General features: G+C 49.2%; 1 protein-coding gene across 1 annotated transcript in view; it reads left to right on the top strand.

The window, feature by feature from the left end:
* The window catches only part of ITGA9 (integrin subunit alpha 9), a 342,670-nt gene that overhangs the window by 248,718 nt on the left and 75,866 nt on the right, over window positions 1–18,086 (top strand). The window contains 2 exon segments of the mRNA XM_042903314.1: window positions 12,810–12,896; window positions 16,603–16,682. Of these exon segments, the coding sequence (XP_042759248.1) occupies window positions 12,810–12,896; window positions 16,603–16,682 (167 nt within the window).

Genomic DNA, 18,086 nt, shown 5'->3' with positions numbered 1-18,086 from the left:
CTGAAGGCCCCCTTGCAGACTGGTCCCGGTGAGGAGCTATCCGCTCTGGGGTCGGTCGGCCCCAGTCGAGTTCTGGTGCTACCACGCAGCTGCCGGGGGGCCTCGGACCAGTTCCTTCACCCTCCCTGGGCCTCTGGATGCTCCTCTGCAAAATGGATGATCTAATACTTACCTCGCAGGGTTGTTGAGAAGCATAAACCTGTCCGTCCTGACAAAGCGCCTAGGGCGGAGCCTGCCACGTGGTCAGAGTTCAGTGCACGTTGATTCTGTCACTTAGTTTTCAGGCAGCCCAGCCAGGTTGAGGGTCGAGCTCTGGGAGAGGCTTTAAACAGGCCTAAGGATTTGCCCCCCAAATGTAGCGGCTCAGAGCGAAGGAAGCACTTGAAAAGTCCCCCCCGGTGGAGCTGAGTAGCAACCACCTGCACCTCGGTGGCAGCACCAAAGTGATTGGCTAAGTCCTTACAGCAAGCTGGTGGGGTAGGAATTCCTCTCTGTGTTTTTACAGGGACGTTCTTAAGGCACCACTGGACAAGTGGTAGAACCACGACCTGAACCCAAGGCAGTGTGAAAAAACTCATTGTGCAATCACAGGTCGAGAAGCTCACGGGGCCCCGGGGCCCTCCCCCTGGAAAGCTCTGTAAAGAGGAGAGTGGCTTTAACCCACCCACCGCCCACCGTTCAGGGCCCCTTCCCGGAGCCTGGTGCAGGCAGCGTGGGAGGCCTCCTTCCCAAAGTGGACAAAGAGAAAATGCTTAGGAACGTTAATTAAATGAGTCTATGTTTAAGAGGCACTTAAGTGGATTGAAATCAATATATGAGTCACAGAAGTCTGCACGGCCGTCTTAGCTTGCACCCTTAACGCTGGGCGGGTGGAATTCTTTGTTTTAAAAGATCCCGGTTTGCTCGGTTGGAACGGACATTCCCAGTAAAGCAGCTCAGCGCTGCATCGTGCGTTAGAGAGAATGAGAGCTTTTCTAAGGCCCGGGAGGCCATGTGCTCACATCCTGAAGTGTTCCCACTGGCGCCTTCCCCCTACCTGGAGTACAGACAGAGGGAGGGAACCTGGGTGTTTCTCTGATGGTCTCTGAGTTCCCTGGATTGAAATCCTGAGATAAGGCATCCTGCAAAAGTAACATACTAGGAAGTGTTCCCAGGAGAAACCAGTAGGGAAGTGGAGAAGGAGGCCAAGCAAGGTATATTGAAGTTCTCGGGGCAGGGGGGGCGGGGAGAAAGAAGGTGGGTAACTTCGGCCCAGAGGTACAAGTCACATCTCAGCGCATCCCCATCAGGGTAAGAGTTCCCCCGAGGGGATGGGAATTCCCAAGCACGGCCATCTCTCTCTCCCCTTTCACAAAGAGTTGCTGTGTGCACGGCCGTGTGTGTGTGTGTGTGTGTGTGTGTGTGTGTGTGTGTGGAGAGGTGCGTGGGGAGGGGGAGGGGGCCCTTCCAGCGCTGTGGACCCTTCCTCTGCTCTGCTGTGAGCAGGGCGCTGTGTGGTCAGTCTAGCCCGCTGAAGTGGAACTAAAACCCAGTGTGGAAAGCAAGACAAATGAAAACGTTGTCCAAGGGAGAATAAAGAACGAGCAAAAACTGTCTGTGGGGGAGACACCCAGGAGATGACAGACGCACAGAAAGTGCGGATCAGCCGATTGCTTTTGCAGCGTCAGGGCTTGGGAGGTAATAAAGAAGGCAGTCCATGCGTTGGTCCCCTGCCACCAAAGCCAGCTTCTGACATCATGAGTGTCACAACAACAAGTTCAAAATAGATGGGCCCCGAGAAAGGTTATGAACCTGCGGCTCACCTTTTTTTTTTTAAGAGAACAAGGAAAATTCAGATCTTTTACAAACAACTCCAGCAAGATTAAACTTAAAACCTAGTCATTAAAACAACCAAAAGCAACCCTTACTCTTTGTGTGTGTGAGTCATTTTAAATAATTGGCCAATTAACTGAAAATGTTGAAACCAAATATAGAGAAAGCCAACCATAATCCTAGAAAACCAGGACACTCCCCATAGCGTTCTTGAAAATACAAAAAAGGACACATGACATTAGCATTTAGTTACAGTAGAGGGCCCTTCTCAGTTCAGTGCTGTAAAACGGGCTTCTTCTTGTTCTTTTTTTAATTTTTTTATTTTTTTTAACTTGAGTTTATTTATTTATTGAGAAAGAGAGAGAGAGCAAGCAGGGGACAGGCAGGGAGAGAGGGAGAGAGACAATCCCAAGCAGGCTCTGCGCTGTCAGCATGGAGCCCAATGCAGGGCTCGAACCCATGAACCGTGAGGTCATGACCTGAGCCGAAACCAAGAGTCGCGGGCGCTTAACCGACCGAGCCACCCTGGTGTCCCAACTTGCTTTTGTCCTAATCTTGGTATTGATACTCAAGGTTCTTGGTACCAGGCTTTTTCCTTGGCCTGTGAGCAATCGGAACATCCTGAGATACAGCCTGTGCTCTCCTCTCTGACCTTCCCGTGGGCATTCCCTACACCTCGAGTCCTCAACCGGTGTATGTTGCTCTGTTAGATCAGCCACCAAGGCAGTCGCTCTACGTCTGGTGTTTAACAGGAAGGCTTGCTTAGTACCTCCATGCTTGGCACCCGAGATTAGTCCACTAATGCCTGTTGAGTAAATTAATAACGGAGCGTAAGTCCCACAGGGACCTGTTTGCCTTATTTAGTCTGCTAGATACAGTTCTGAATAAGAGGGCCCTCAGCTAGATCTTGCCATTTTAGGAAGAGTAGTTTTTGAAATTTTTTTTAATGTTTATTTATTTATTTTTTTTTACATTTTTTTTTAACGTTTATTTATTTTTGAGACAGAGAGAGACAGAGCATGAATGGGGGAGGGTCACAGAGAGAGGGAGACACAGAATCTGAAACAGGCTCCAGGCTCCGAGCTGTCAGCACAGGGCCCGACGCGGGGCTTGAACCCACGGACCGTGAGATCATGACCTGAGCCGAAGTCGGACGCTTAACCGACCAAGCCACCCAGGCGCCCCAATGTTTATTTATTTTTGAAAGAGACAGAGACAGAATGCGAGTGGGTTAGGGGCAGAGAGGGAGACACCGAATCCGAAGCAGACTCCAGGCTCTGAGCTGTCAGCACAGAGCCCGACGCGGGGCTCAAACTCACCAGCTGCGAGATCATGACCTGAGCCGAAGTCGGACGCTCAACCGACTGAGCCACCCAGGCGCCCCTATGAAGAGTATTTTTTAATTTGAGTTGCTCGTCATTTGTAATAGTTTTTGACCTCCGTGTTCTGGATTTGTACAGGGAGCTCAATTTCTGCCCATCGAGTGCACCACTCCCGGGCAGCCATCATACAGGAGTGAGTATACAGGGGTCTTTCCTCCAGCAGCTGGGTCCTTCTCCCTCCCCGCAGGCTGGGAGCACCTCCTGGGAGGCAACAGGGGCCTGCTTATAAGAGCAGCGAAGGACAGCAGGGCTGCTCAGCAGACAATTATTAAATGAGAGGACGAACAAAAGAATGTGAGACGTGACAGAAAACACGCGTCTCTCGTACATAAGAATTATTCTGCAGGAGCTGTTTCCCATTTGAGACAAAATAAGAAACGCTTGTTGAATGAATGGATGGGCTTCCTTGGGGGCAGCAGAAGGCGGGCACCCATGTTGGCGCTGGCCTTGGTCTCTGGAGTTCGCCTCTCTTTGCCACTCCCTGGAGGGCATGGGGGCTCCAGTGTGTGAGGCTCCCGTTTGAGGCCGTGTGGGACCTATTGACAGGTGTTCTGTCCTCACGAGTTGGAACCCAGGGAAAGCACTTTTCCCCACCCCCCCCCCTTCAGTCTGGGTCTCAATCTCTTAACCTCCAAAAAGGCGGTGGCTATCCTAGCCCTTGGGGTCTGTTTCAAAAGCTGGCATAGTACATGTGCTTCAGATGATTCCAAATCCACGTGTTCTGACCCTGCTTCTGCTCTAAGGAACCCCACTCTGGAGGGTGGGGCCTGCCATCTGCATCTTGAACAGTGGTTATAATGTAACCTAACCTCTGAGGGTGTTTAACTCGAGTGCACGTTGGAACCCCGGGGAGCTTGTTCAGCAAATGCTTGCCTGTGCTGTGTGCCGTGATTCAGTAGGTCTGCGTCAGGGCTCCACCTGAGTCCTTTTTAGAAAGCTTTCCACGTTAGACATGGTCTTTCTAGCACTTGTCATGCAAATTGGAGAGAAGTGCCCCCTCTGGTGGTCCACGGCCTCTTGGCCAGGAGCAGGATTGGAGAGCAGCCGTGAGCTGCTTTTCAGCCCTTCTCCCCCTCAGCTAGGTCTCTTGTGCAGTAAACAGCCTACACAACTGCGCATGATATCCCTGGCTCCAGCCGGTTCCAGTCGGCGTGAGCTATGCTCAAGCACCGAGGGGCTGGGAGTGCAGGACGGTCAGCGTTCCTGGGACAACTCAGACAAGGAGAGTCGGATGTTGAAGGGTAGACGCCCCGGATTTCTCACCCGTCCGTGGCATTCCTGCCCTGGGGTCGCCTCCCAAATAGAGGACTTGCAGCCCAGTCCTTGTCCCGGCGTCTGCTGTGGGGGGGACCTAGATAAGGGACATGAGAATGGGCAGATCTCCAGCTCCAGAAAACTGTGTCCTCACACACGCAGTAGCCCTCAAAGAACAGCAGCCGTGTGCATATTTTTCTGGAGGGCGGGGAGCATGAGGAAGGTGGTCTCCACTCTTGTTTCCCGAGCGGGTGGGCTCAGTGATGTAGAGCAGTGCTTCTCACATGGTCACGATCACAGAGGCTACCTGGAGATCGTGTTAACATACAGACTCCAATTCAGCAGGTCTGGGGTCCGACCTGAGAATCTGCATTTCTAACACGTTTCCCAAGTGTCGGTGATGCTGCAGGTGCAAGGACCACACCTTGAGTAGCAAGGCCCTTCCTGGCACAGTCCTTTGAAAATGGGTTTCGAGGGGCGCCTGGGTGGCTCAGTCGGTTGGGCGTCCGACTTCAGCTCAGGTCACGATCTCGCGGTCCGTGAGTTCGAGCCCCGCGTCGGGCTCTGGGCTGATGGCTCAGAGCCTGGAGCCTGTTTCCGATTCTGTGTCTCCCTCTCTCTCTGCCCCTCCCCCGTTCATGCTCTGTCTCTCTCTGTCCCCAAAATAAATGAAAACGTTAAAAAAAAAAAAGAAAAAGAAAAAAAAGAAAATGGGTTTCGAGTGGACAGGAGTGTAAGCAGGTTTGTAGGTGGGGTAAAACTCTTCACTGTTAGTACATCTCTAACACCAAGATTCCTGGCCAGGATTTTAATAAGTACCCCTCAAACCCTGAATTCCTACAAACACTTAATTCCTTTCTCATGCAAACACCACTCATACATTGTTTTTATGCCCCGATGTTAAATTCTTTCCTGCAGGTTCCGAGAGGCCCTCACCTTATTGATTTTCCAGCCAACCTGTAGGGAAGAGGAAAAAAGAGTGAAAGAAAATCGAAATAATTTGATTTGTGAGATAGAATTCAACTCTGAATTCTTAGTTGGTTGATGAAGAATTTGCAAAATCTGGGAACTATTTTTTTTTTTTAATCTAAGAATAGAAAGCGTGTTTTTAAAAATCTAAGAAAGGACGTTGCTTCTGTTTAACAGGAGGGCAAAGTTCCTAGATGAAAGTCAAATCATTATGTCTTAAGGCTTAAAAGGCATGGCTTACTGATCTTTCTTCGAGGGCGTCTGGGTGGCTTAGTCAGTTGAGCGTCTGGCTTCAGCGCAGGTCATGATCTCACGGGTCCTGGGTTGGGGCCCCGCGTCGGGCTCTGTGCTGATGGCTCAGAGCCTGGAACCTGCTTCAGATTCTGTGTCTCCCCCTCTCTCTGCCCTTCCCCTCCTCATGCTCTGTCTCTCTCTGTCTCTCAAAAATGAATAAACATTAAAAAAAATTTTTTTTTAATCTAAGACAAGACGTTGCCTCTGTTTAACAGAAGGACCAAGTTCCTAGATGAAAATCAAATCATGATGTCTTAAGCCTTAAAAGGCATGGCTTACTCACCTTTCTTTGCACTTTGGGCTTTTCAGTTAGAGCTGGCTGATTTCTTTTTATTTGTTTGTATTCTCAAGTTCATATCCCTGTGGTTCCAAAGGGAGCAACCCCCAACACGGAGGGAGGTGTTTTTATTTGTGTGCACTTTGTGAAAATATAACGATTTGCTCTATATGGGGTTGATGTAATGCACCAAAGGGGGACATGTTACAGGAATAAGCTTATTCAACTCATTTCTAATTCATATTGGCTTTTAAAATGTAATATTTTTACTCATTTTAAAGCTTTCAAAGCACTGTTTTCTAAGGGCCAAGGGAAGAAGATGCCTGGCTCCACTTGGATCAGATAATTGCTCCTCCCTCCCGTGACCATCCGACCTACCTACCGCTGACATCCCCCTGCCTGTGACTGGCTCAGAGTTGCTTAAAGTGCACTCACCAAATTCCTCACCAGATTCTAGGACTTCACGTCAGAGGGGAATTTTGCATTAACAGTTACACGGTTCGTCCGTCCCACACATTTGTCCCGACAGTAGTTCCTGCTTGCTTCACTTTTTTAAGCGTGAAAAGACCAAACCCAGCATGGTCTGCGCCCTGGCTGCCCAACGGGGTTTTGACAAAATTTGAGAAAGGCACTTGTTTTGCAGCGCTCTCTTTACCCCGTTCCTCCAAACGCCCCGTGTGTGTGGGTGATGATCCCTGGTGCCCTGGGCTGCTCAGCTGCCGGCTCCCGCCTGGCAGGAAGTCTGTCACCACGGACCCGGCCTTCCCAGGCCGTCAGCCATATCGGGCATCTGTAACGTATGTGCCAGGTTCGCCGGGTTGTGCTCCCCGCCTTTAGGCTTGGTTTCCATGGATTCTTCGGGGGAGGGGGAAAGGGGGGCCTTGTCCATTCCTTGTTAGGTATTCCCCACCCAGGCCCCTTCTGATCCATTCTTTCGGTGCCAGCTAGGAACGCCTGGGCAAGCGATGTCCCTACTTGGCATTCCAGTTTCCTCCTTGTAAAATGGCATCAGAGGGGAAGCTACCACACAGAGGAGCCACTTGGCACGTAGTAAGCCATTACTGAGTAGGGGCCATCTGTGGATTCCATGCTTATGGCCATCGGCACCAGCAGAGTCCTATAAGGCAGGTGTTTTGCCTTCCTTTGACAGGTGAGGAAACAGAAGCTTAAGGAAAGGATGGTTAATTTCCCTGAGGACACATAGCTGTCGCAGACCTGAGCCAGCAATTAAAGTTGGGATGCTAACTTGTGCACTTTCTATGCTGTAAGCCCATGTGGTTTTCTTCTTGGGTAGGAATTTCATGGGCCCCGTCCCAAAGGATTCCCTTCTGGGAATAGGACTGTTTTTTCTGGTGAGGCTCAGGCTGACTCACGGTCAAATGGGGCCAATAAAGTATTTCCTGGGAATATACTCTCTTTATGTTAACGCAGTTGGCCAACTTATTGGGAACCCCCGCTCACCTCTGAGCCCTCGGTTGATTAGGGAATTGGGGATAAAGTGCTTCTGAAATTTACCCAAATTCTGTATTAGCTGAGTTAACATGGAGGTCTCTCTCACCAGCTCACAAGGATCACACCTCAAGTGCCTAGAAGGAATGGGGAGGGGGTGCCTGGGTAGCTCAGTCGGTTCAGCGTCTGACTCCATCTCATGTCTTGATCTCAGGGTTGTCTGTTCAAGCCCTGCGTTGGAGTCCCCACTGGGCATGAAGCCTACTTAAAAAAAAAAAAATGGTGGGAGGAAGGGATCTTAGATGAACACTAAATTGCTAGACTGGCAGCCAGACATGGGGACATGAGTGTCACCTTCAGTTTGACAGACACATGAGGAAGCTAGAAAATGAGAAGTCAAATTTCAAACTTTTGCGGGTGCCTAACCCTTGCCGGGACCTTGCAGATACGCTGCTCGCAAAGAGCACTGTGTTGGTAGTCAAATAAAGCACACTCCAGAGTGAAATGAGATGGCGTGTGATCGGGAGGAAGGAGTCCAAGGAGGCTCCCTAACCTCATTATCTGATTCTTCTTGCCAACCACTGCACGTTACAAACAGGACTGGGGCTTGACTCTACCGGCCAAGCTCCCAGGCCTGGGACAGCTGAGGTATGTCTGGAAGAAAGCGGGACTTTGCCAAGGCAAGCATCGCCCCTGCCAGGCAGACCAGCAAATGAACTTCTTCTTGCAGTCCCTCCATCCGAATCCTCGACCATCCAAGGCCCATTCATTTAATAAATGCAAACTCAGGAGCCCCTAAGTGCCAGGCACGGTGCCAGGCATCGAGGATACAGAGGCAAATGTGCATAAACCAAGTATGCTTTTCATCACGTGTTCTAGAAAATGTTCATTGATGTTTTCCTGATCCTGAGAGTAATGCGTGTCGGTTACAAAAAAAAAAATTTAAATTGAATCACTTAATCTCCAGGGAGAAGCCCCGATAGCATTTTATGGTATTGGATATCCTTGTTAGCCAAGGAAAAGTGGGACTGGGAAAAAGGCCAGTTATGTGAATCTTCTTAGAAATAAGATCCAAAATTTCAGAGTAAAAAACTTTTTTCAGATTTGATTGGGTGTTTACTTGAAAAGTAAAACTAGGGGTGCCTGGGTGGCTCAGTTGGTTAAGCGTCTGACTTCCACTCAGGTCATGATCTCATGGTTTGTGAGTTCAAGACCCATGTGGGGCTCTGTGCTGACAGCTGGAGCCTGGAGCCTGCTTTGGATTCTGTCTGTCTGTCTGTCTCTCTCTCTCTCTCTGCCTTCCCCCACTGGTGCTCTGTCTCTCTCTCAAAAATAAATAAAACATTTTAAAATATTTTGTTAAAAGAAGAAGAAAACTAAAAATTATGGAAATAAGTTTATATTATCCTACATTTAACAGCCCTTGTCGCACTGGAATTATAATGTCAAGGATATCTTAGACCCAGGGCAAAAGCTTATTTGCTTTATTAGCATCTTTAAAATAACATGTTAATTTTGGAGATGAAGAAATTGAGTGCTAGATAGGCAGGTTTTGGGTGTGAATATTCCTATTATATCATAAGGTAATATTCTTTGTTTTAGATTTTGCCTTTTTTTTTTTTTTAGGACAATCACAAAAGGGTCATTTTACAAGGGTGTATTTTTTCCAAGCACTTCTCTTGATCTTTTTTATTTAAATCCATATCTTTGGAAGCATCTTAAAGTGTTGTCATCCAGGGATAATTATCAGTTAACCAACCTAAACTCAGCCAGATCGAGATTTATCAGTGGCTTTCGGTGGTTTCAGCAGTTTTCCAACATCACTTTCACTGATTTCATGAAAGCCTGCTTTTTTTTGCAGCAAGGGCTTCGTTTCCCTCCGCAGTAAATTTGTACCGTATTTGAATTGGGTCATCAGATGTCTACACTGTCTGGCAATCAGGGACAAAGGGAGACAGTTTGTTCACTGGTCCGTGTTCCCAGTCAGCTGAGAACTGGTCATCATAAGTCTTGCGACAGTGACAAAGTTGTGTTTTCTAACCTAAAGTCAGGGTAAGCAACGACTGGGACATGGGGAAAAGCAGAGCTAAGGAGACACCTGGGGTCTGGAACCTCGCCCACCTACCTCCTGGCGGTACGGTACCAAGAGCCGGGCAGAAGTGATGAGCAACCCCCAGTAGATCACTATTTTGAAACTTCACTGGGTCTCTCTGTGTCTACAAGGTGCCTGCCCCTGCCAAGGGGGCGAACGGCTCCATAATTAAGCCTGTTTTTCAGTTCCTCCCTGGGCATAACGTGAAGCCAGAACAAAGAGGACTCGATGCTGCTTTGGGGTAAATTGTTCCCCTGGCTGGGTGGGGCTATACAGATTTTATTCACTGCAGATAAGAAAGCTTTCTCTTGGTGAGTGTGGATTTAAACGTGATCAAGTAGCATTGTAGGTTCCCCTTGCATTCCCTTTCCTCACCTGAGACCAAATGCCCTGTACTTTCCAGTGACTCCCAGTGCCGGGAACCTCAGCTCTACAGAGTATTGTGTGAGGTCAGGCTCACCAGAAGCAGAACCCGAGCTGGGCGTTTCTGTGCAAGCGATTTATTAGGGAAATGCTCTGGAAAGAAGCGGAATGAATGGAGCAGAAGGGGACAGAGGAAGGAACCAAACGGATGTGCTGTCAGCTGGAGGCTGCTTTAACCTAATCCCACTGGAACCCGAGTTGCACAGCAGAGCTGGTCTCACCTGGAGGCAGAGGGATGGCCTTTTGCACCCATGCCAATCACAGGCTGCAGAATCCTTGCGGGGAAGGGCGTTGTAAGCCCCCGGGCGAAGCGACTCCCATTCAGCCGGGAGCTGATTGAACCCACGTAGGAAAGGGGTCCTCGGGCAAGCACCCACACCATCCATACAAGGAGTCACGGTGTTTGCGTACTTCACAACTGTCGTAGGAGAGCGGGGTATGGAAATAAATGACCCCAGCAGGGCTGTATTGGTGCTGACAGGCAGCAGGAGGGTGATGCATGATATCCCTTCCTGTAGGACCACCAGGAGCTCATGAGTCATGAATCGTACACTGAGCGCTCTGAATCCCAGAGAGGTCTGTGGCTTTTGCTCTTTCTGCTTAGCCCCACCAAGATCCAACCAGAATTTTATAATCTCCAGTAGACTGAGTAGAGTGACCGAAAGAGTTAGACTAATGCAATAAATGCTGGCTTCAATGTTATTTTCTAGCATTTTGGAATTAACAAAAAGAAAGAAATTCAGCAGCTCTTGAATAATCAATCAAAAGCAATCTTAGGCCAAGGCCAAGAAAACCAAGGGCTTCTCAAGTACCAGAGCAAGTTTTTGAAGCCCCGGTCATTCCTGCACACTCACGCAAAAACTGAAAAGGTCTTTGGGGCAATAAATCTTTATTTCAAGAACAGATAGACCTTTGACTTGAATTGAAAACCTCTCTCCTGGAGGCGTCTGGGTGGCTCAGTTGGTTAAGCATCCAGCTCTTGATCTCGGCTCAGGTCATGATCTCATGGTTCGTGGGATTGAACACCATGTCAGGCTCTGTGCTGATATTGCAGAGCCTACTTGGGATTCTCTCTCTCTCTGCCCCTGCTACACACACTCGTATGCTCTCTTGCCCACGTGTGTGTGCTCTCTCTTACTTTCTCTCACCCTCTCAAGTTGAAGGAAGGGAGGGAGGGAGAAAGAAGGGGAGGGGAGGGGAGGAAGGAAGGAAGGAAGGAAGGAAGGAAGGAAGACCTCTTTCCTTCTTTGAAAGGGGTTTCTAGTGGGGTATTGAACTTCACAAAGGGAGTTTGGAACTAGGTTGAATAATCGTGTAATTTATATACATGCTGGGATGCTCTTGAGAGTAATTATACCCATGACAGGTATGAACGGGAACTGTGCCAGGGAAACTGAGAGTCAGCGTCACCTAGGCTTGGGCTGGCTGCCTCTGATGCCCACAGGCTGATTAGCTAGGATTTCAAGGAGCTTCTCCTTGGGCCAATGTGGACTCTGCTTCTGTAGGGAGGAGTATGAGGAAGGGGATGGTGACAAAGCCACCACAGTGAATCATTAGGACCAATCTTTGGGATATGCAGGTCTTGAGACAGCATTTGAGAAACTGTTCTCTGGTTTCCTTATGGAAATTGCCAACACATACCCCTAGGCTCCAAGAGCAGCCCCTCACTCTGACGTGTAAATGTCGGTTTCTCTGCTGGGAGGTCTCTTCTTTCTAAGCTATGAGCTCTTCAAGGACAGGACTGACATCTTTCAGACCTGTGCCCTTCACACTGATCATGGTAGGTGATATGCTGACTCAGCTAACCCAACAGATGCTCAGGGTCTGTTCTGAATCCTGTGCCATTTCCATACTCTGGGTGTGAACTTGGCACCCATGAGTATTTGGTGCCAAGATGCACGAAGTAAGCCTTGGAAGCAGGACTGAGAAAGAGTGTTCCTGATAGTGGGGACAACTTAAAGAGAGGTGTAGAATAGTAAAGGGTGTTCGTAGAATAGTAATGTGTATGCTTATTCCCTCTAGAAAATCAGAGCTGTGGAATGGAGAAGGAGACAGGCTTTAGAGGGCACCAAGAAGGCACATGACCTCATTGAACTTTGGTGTCCTGGCCTCTAGACACACAGCAAGAGCTAGTTCTGTGCCTTTGCCTTCTCCAGAATCTGCAACATACCGTCTCCCCTTGGAAGTCTTGATTTGGCTTCAGTAACTTGGATCCTGTGGGTTCTGAAGAGCCTCCTGGCTTCCCTGTGTTGTAGACACAGGTGGAAAGACAGCAGCTCGCCACGACCCCTCTCCTGGCTTTCTCAGGCCACCGTGTGTAGGGTCCAGCCCTGGTGGGCTACACAAGGAAACTTCTCCTTGTCCTTGTACCTGGGCAGGCTTGCAGGGGCCCTGCTCAGCCCTCACACACCTCCTTGGTGTGTATTTTCCTTAGAGTCTGTCTTTCCAAAACTAGCAAGACCTTGAAAGGCAGGATTCGAGTGTGGGCTTAGGAGAAAGTGTCCAGAAAGTGTCCTGTTGTCTTTAAGCCAAACCTTTGGAGACATCCAGCTCACATGCAGCTGGTTCAGTTTACCAGGAGAGCACCGGGGTTCAGAGCCGAAACATTAGTTAAGAATGTCCTGGGTACCTGCTTCCCTTCCCAGGGGGACCATAGGTAGGGTGGGCCACCAGAGGAGGGCTAGGGGACTGGGCCTGGTCCCAGGTTCCCCTCCCACCGGAGCCAGCAGTGACCGTTGTCTGGGAACTGCCCCAAAGAAGGACCGTGTTTGCTAAAGTCTCGATCTGCCTCTCGGAGGCCACTTACACATATCTGTCCACACAGCCAGCCCATCCGTTGGTGCTTTTTCTCTTTCAGGAGGAAATGGGCATTTCCTGTGAACTGTTGGAATCAGACTTCCTCAAATGCAGCGTGGGATTTCCTTTCATGAGGTCCAAGTCAAAGGTAAGGGGCAGATACAGGGCACTTCCTTCACAGAGGCCCCCGGCCCTTCCCATCAGCCACCTGCCCGGTCAGCTGCACCCCCACCCTCAGTCTTCCTCCACAACCCTGCCCTGGGCAGTGGCGCCCCAGGGGCCCTGGGCACATGTTCCCCTTTGATCCACGTGACGTACCATGAATGTGAGAGACGCACCGTGGCCTTGGGACTTTGGCAAGCCCCGTCTGGTTGGCCTTCTTGAAAATCTTTCTCTGGGACATTCCATGCCACTGTGAGAGAGACAACATAGGAGAAACGTGGTCTGGGCTAGTGACCTACTGTTCTGTCACTCCCCTGGGTACTCAAAATTTTCTGAAGAGACCTCATAAAATTCTTAAAACATAAATACTGGTATTGCATTTTGTTTTTTTAAAGTGAAAGAAATTAGAGTCACTTTGGCATTTATAGGAACCCAAATTTTCTGAGCTTAAATAATGTGGTCATGGTCCAGTATATTCAGACATTCATGGAACATTCTGGTGTATGCCAGCCTTATAAGAATATGCAAAGATATGTAGAAGATGTGATTTTTGGAAGCAAAACTAGAATCTAAAAGATCAGGTCTGCCTTTTGAAATGGAAGCGATTTTTTTCCTGCTACGATTTGAAGGAAATTTCACATTCCTTTGCCGAACATCCCCCCCCCCACCCCAAGAAATGAAAATTTAATCCTCCCCTCCCCTCCCCCTTGTCATAGAATCAAATTGTTTTAATCTCCAAGGCATTTTGGTCCCAGTACCTGGTAGCTGTTTTGCAAACCATTTGTGAGAATATTCTAGTGAGAAAGACGGTTTGCTTATTTCCTAGCAAATCACTCAGACCCTTCATTGAATATGTCTGCTCCAAACTACAGTGGCTCTTACATCTGTGATTTCTAACCCCTCTCCTGCTCTGTTGCTCATTCTGTCCACAATCATCCCAGGAGAAGGGATGATGTAGCTTCCCTTAGAAAACGAGTTACAGGGGCACCTGGGTGGCTCAGTCAGTTGGGCGTCCGACTTCAGCTCAGGTCATGATCTCACAGCTCGTGAGTTCCAGCCCCGCGTTGGGCTCTGTGCTGACAGCTCAGAGCCTGGAGCCTGCTTTGGATTCTCTATCTCCCTCTCTCTCTCTACCCTCCTCTGCTCATGCTCTGTCTCTCTCTGTCTCGAAAATAAATAAACATTAAAAAAAAAAAAAAGAAAGAAAACGAGTTACAAATAGCCAGCCGGACCCTGGCCACATCCCCTTAGACTCCAGATAGGGTGAGGAGAAGGAGGAACACCCTGAACCCTGGACATGATTGCCCTGTGGAAACATACATGGCACCTCCACACACAAATTTAATTGAAATCTTTTCAGCAACAGAAAATAGACTTAATTGAAAAACAGTGGCAATTGCCATTTCATTGTAAAATCCAGCCTGTATCCCAAATCAAACCTAAGGTGTGTCTGGCTAATTTTAGTTTAAAGATTACGTTAAGAGGAAAATTTTATCACTTCCATGTACGGATCCTGGATCGCTTACCATAAAGAGAGGGTATGTAGTCATAAAAATGAATATAGTGAAAACAAAGCCACGTTGAATTCGGAAGCATTCAATTTTGTCAAAATTCATTAACTCTCAAAATAGTCATGGGAACCGACAGAAGTATGAATGTTGGAAAGTTGGATTTTTTCCCAGCTTGGTAATGACGCTACCTTCCTCCCACATACAGAGGCTGAAACCATAGCGACCCTAAACCTGGAGACAGGAGGTCTAGGGGTGAGTCCCTGGAGAAGGCCCAAGAAATGACACAGCGGGGACAGGAACTGCCTCTCTCCGTGCCCACCTTGCCCTCCCCTGTGCCTGAGACCCTGTGGCTCATCAGGCTGCAGACCACCTGCAGAGCCTCGTGATAACACCGTCAGCTTGCTTTTTTGGCCACGAGTTTCCCTCGGTCATGACCAGCCCACCCAGTCTCCGGCCTTCCGTTCTCCCAGGCCCCCGTCTCTGGTTTTGGTTTCTGACCTCACCTGGGTCTTTAGTGTGTTTAATTCCGATCTCCTGCCAGTTCTGACCCTGTGCTGGGACAAGACCCTTGACTTTCCCTTCCTTTGTGTCCTCCAGCTCTGCGTCCCATCCCGTCTCCATGCCCCACCCTCCCTGGAAACTAACAACCCCTGCTGCAGCAGAAATTTCCGTCCAGAGAGGGATGTCCAGTATACATTATATTTGATGGTCCAACGTCCATTATTTTCAGGTAGCATTCAGGGCAGTTGAGTCCAGTGTTGCAAAGTTAGACCAGTGCCTAGCATTAGTCATAAAGGAACCCAAATATTTACATATTAAATAATCAGAGACTCTCAGAGCTTGGTGGAATTTAAGAATCATTTTGTCCAGGGGCACCTGGGTGGCTCAGTTGGTTAAACATCCGACTTTGGCTCAGGTCATGATCTCGCGGTCCATGAGTTCGAGCCCCGTGTTGGGCTCTGTGCTGACAGCTCAGAGCCTGGGGCCTGCTTCAGATTCTGTGTCTCCCCCCGCCGCCCTGCCCCTCCCCTGCTTGCACTCTGTCTTTCCCTCCCTCCCCCCCCCTCAAAAATAAACACTAAAAAAAATCACTTTGTCCAACCTCTTCTTTTTGTTGAAATGCAAAGAGGTTGAATGTCTTGGCTAAGATCACATCATTTGTGGCGGAGCCTGGTTTTATAACCCTTACCCAGAGGCCCCTCCCACATTCCCACACATGCCCAGTATGTACCTGGTGAAAACCATTTGTTCAGGGCGGTCTGCCCCCAGTCACAGGATGCTCACCCCTGGGAGTACCTGAGACGATTGTAGGTCCCGAGATTATTTTAGGCAGAACAGGGACACTGCACTCAACGACATTGACTCTCAGTGAGACAGTCATTACCTGGTCAACACCCTTTCTCCCTAATCGTATGCAGGAGAAGGTCTCTGATAGTGCTGGCATGTGTTTAACACCTTCCTGTCACTTGCTAATCTCCCTCTCACCAAAATAGAGTGGACCTTCCGGCTCAGGGCCTTCAGCAGGCAACAGAATGCTTTGTTTTCATTTATGTTTATGACAGTCCTCTCTTAATGGTAAGGGACCCTGGTTCCCATCTGTGATCGGGAATAGAAAGTTTCCTGTCTTTAGGGACCCCTAGGTGGCTCAGTCGGTTAAGCATCCGACTCTTGATTTCAGCTCAGGTCATGAGATCAACCCCTGCATCGGACTCCTTGCTAACAACACGAAGCCTGCTTGGGTCTCTCTCTCTGTCTCTCTCTGTCCCCCGCTACGCTCTCTCTCTCAAAATAAATAAACTTAAAAAAAAGTCTTTAAACAAAAAGAGTAAGGCGGGGAAAGTACAAAGTAAATGACACAGGTGATACGATATGCAGATGTTGCAGACTTTAGGAAGATGGTGTGTGAGTGATAATTAGAAAGGTGCCTGGTTTAAAGGACAAGCCTATCACTTCCTAGGGAACCCCAGTTGCTGAAAAGGACAGCGTGCCTCTCACCAGAGCGCCCTCCGGGCTTGGCTTTCCTGCGAAAGCTGTATCTCTGGCCTGGCAACCAGAAAGATACACGTGAAAAATAAAGCTTGCCATGCAAGTGGGCTTCCAGAGGTCATAAACTGCAGAAGACTGTAGCGGTTAAGTTCGGAATGCCTGCTAACGCCAGGCGTCACTTTCTTTTCCCCCTAGTATGAATTCAGCGTGATCTTTGACACCAGCCACGTGTCTGGGGAAGAGGAAGTTCTTAGCTTCATCGTTACCGCTCAGAGGTAAGGGGGATTTCTTTTTTTTTTTTTTTTTTCAAAGATAACAGAGTTATGCACATGGGAGAGGACATGGCCAGGTCATGCTTTGATGAGGCTCAGGACACTGAGGAGGAAGAAACGGTTCGGCAATGAAGCCCCAGGCCGCGGGGTGGAACCACATCTCTCGGGGGTAGCGCTAGTCTAGGTCCGCTTATGCGGCTACCGGGCCAGACAGAGCTCGGAGTGTCTGGGGATCATCCAGTCGGAGCTGATGGTTTTTACAGCCAAGGAGAGACAGACCGGGAGAGGTGAGGATTCTCGGCCAAGCTCATTCGTTCACAAACTTCCCCCGTGGGTTGTCGGACGGAGTCAGCTGTTTCTCACCAGCACACCATGGCATTCCCTGACGTGGGGAGAGGGCCCTGCAGTCGGAGGGCCTGGCCGAGCCCGTGGTCAGAGGCCCCGAGACCTACTCCGCAAGAGAGAGCTTGTCCTGGAAAACCTGTGGGCCGATAGTGAGGGCGGGGGGACGATGCAGGGCGGCTCCTGCCCTCCGCACGGTGCTCCCGCCCCTCTCTCTGCAATGTATCCTCGAGCCCCAAGGGCCTTGGGGGTTGTCAGCTGCCTCCACAAGCCAGGACCCACACGCACCTTGAAGCACCATCGGGGTAGCGGTCGGCTGACAGCTGGGATGGACGGAGAGGTATTTAGGTGGGTGAATAGGGGAAAAAAAAAAAAGAGCTTCGATTGAGCTGTAGGGTGGACACCCAAGCCTATACCTTTGTGATTTGAATTTTCTTTTTCTGGAAATGATTTTTTAAACTCACCGGAAATGTTGCCAAGTGTAATTCAAGGAACTCCCACATAGCCTTTGCCCGGCATCACCCGGCGGCCACACTTTGCTCCATTTGCTTTCTCATTCTCTGTGTGTGTGTGGTTTTTTTTTTTTCTTAATCATCTGGAAGTAAGTTGCAGAAGTCATGCCTCCCTCCCGTAAGTACCTCAGGGTGCACGTCCTAAGAAGGAAGCCATTCTCTTAAATAACCACATAGAGTTAGCAAATTCAGGAAATTTGACTGCTGATACAATGCTGTTATCTACAGTCTGTGTTCCAGTTGCCCCCAGTCGTCCCAGTGACTCTTCAGTCACTTTTCACTGGTCCACAGTCCGGTCAAGGATCACGCATTGCGTTCAGTTATCATGTCTTATCTATAGTTGCCTTAACCTCCAAACAAACTTTCATGCCACGAGTCCTAAGTCCATCCTGGAGGTGGTCTGGAGATCTGAACCAAACTCCCTGAAGGCCAAAGTCAGGCAAGGACCACTGAAAAAGGTGAGAAAACAAAACGAAGAACCTGCATGATTAATAGAGGCCAGGAAGTTGGAAGGCCAGACACCGAGTGAGCGGTCAAGGACCGAAAGTCAACC

Source organism: Panthera leo, chromosome C2 (genome assembly GCF_018350215.1).
Source record: "Panthera leo isolate Ple1 chromosome C2, P.leo_Ple1_pat1.1, whole genome shotgun sequence".
Lineage (NCBI taxonomy): Eukaryota > Metazoa > Chordata > Mammalia > Carnivora > Felidae > Panthera > Panthera leo.
The sequence above is the reverse complement of the archived record's forward strand: the minus strand, read 5'-3'. Positions and strand labels throughout refer to the sequence as shown.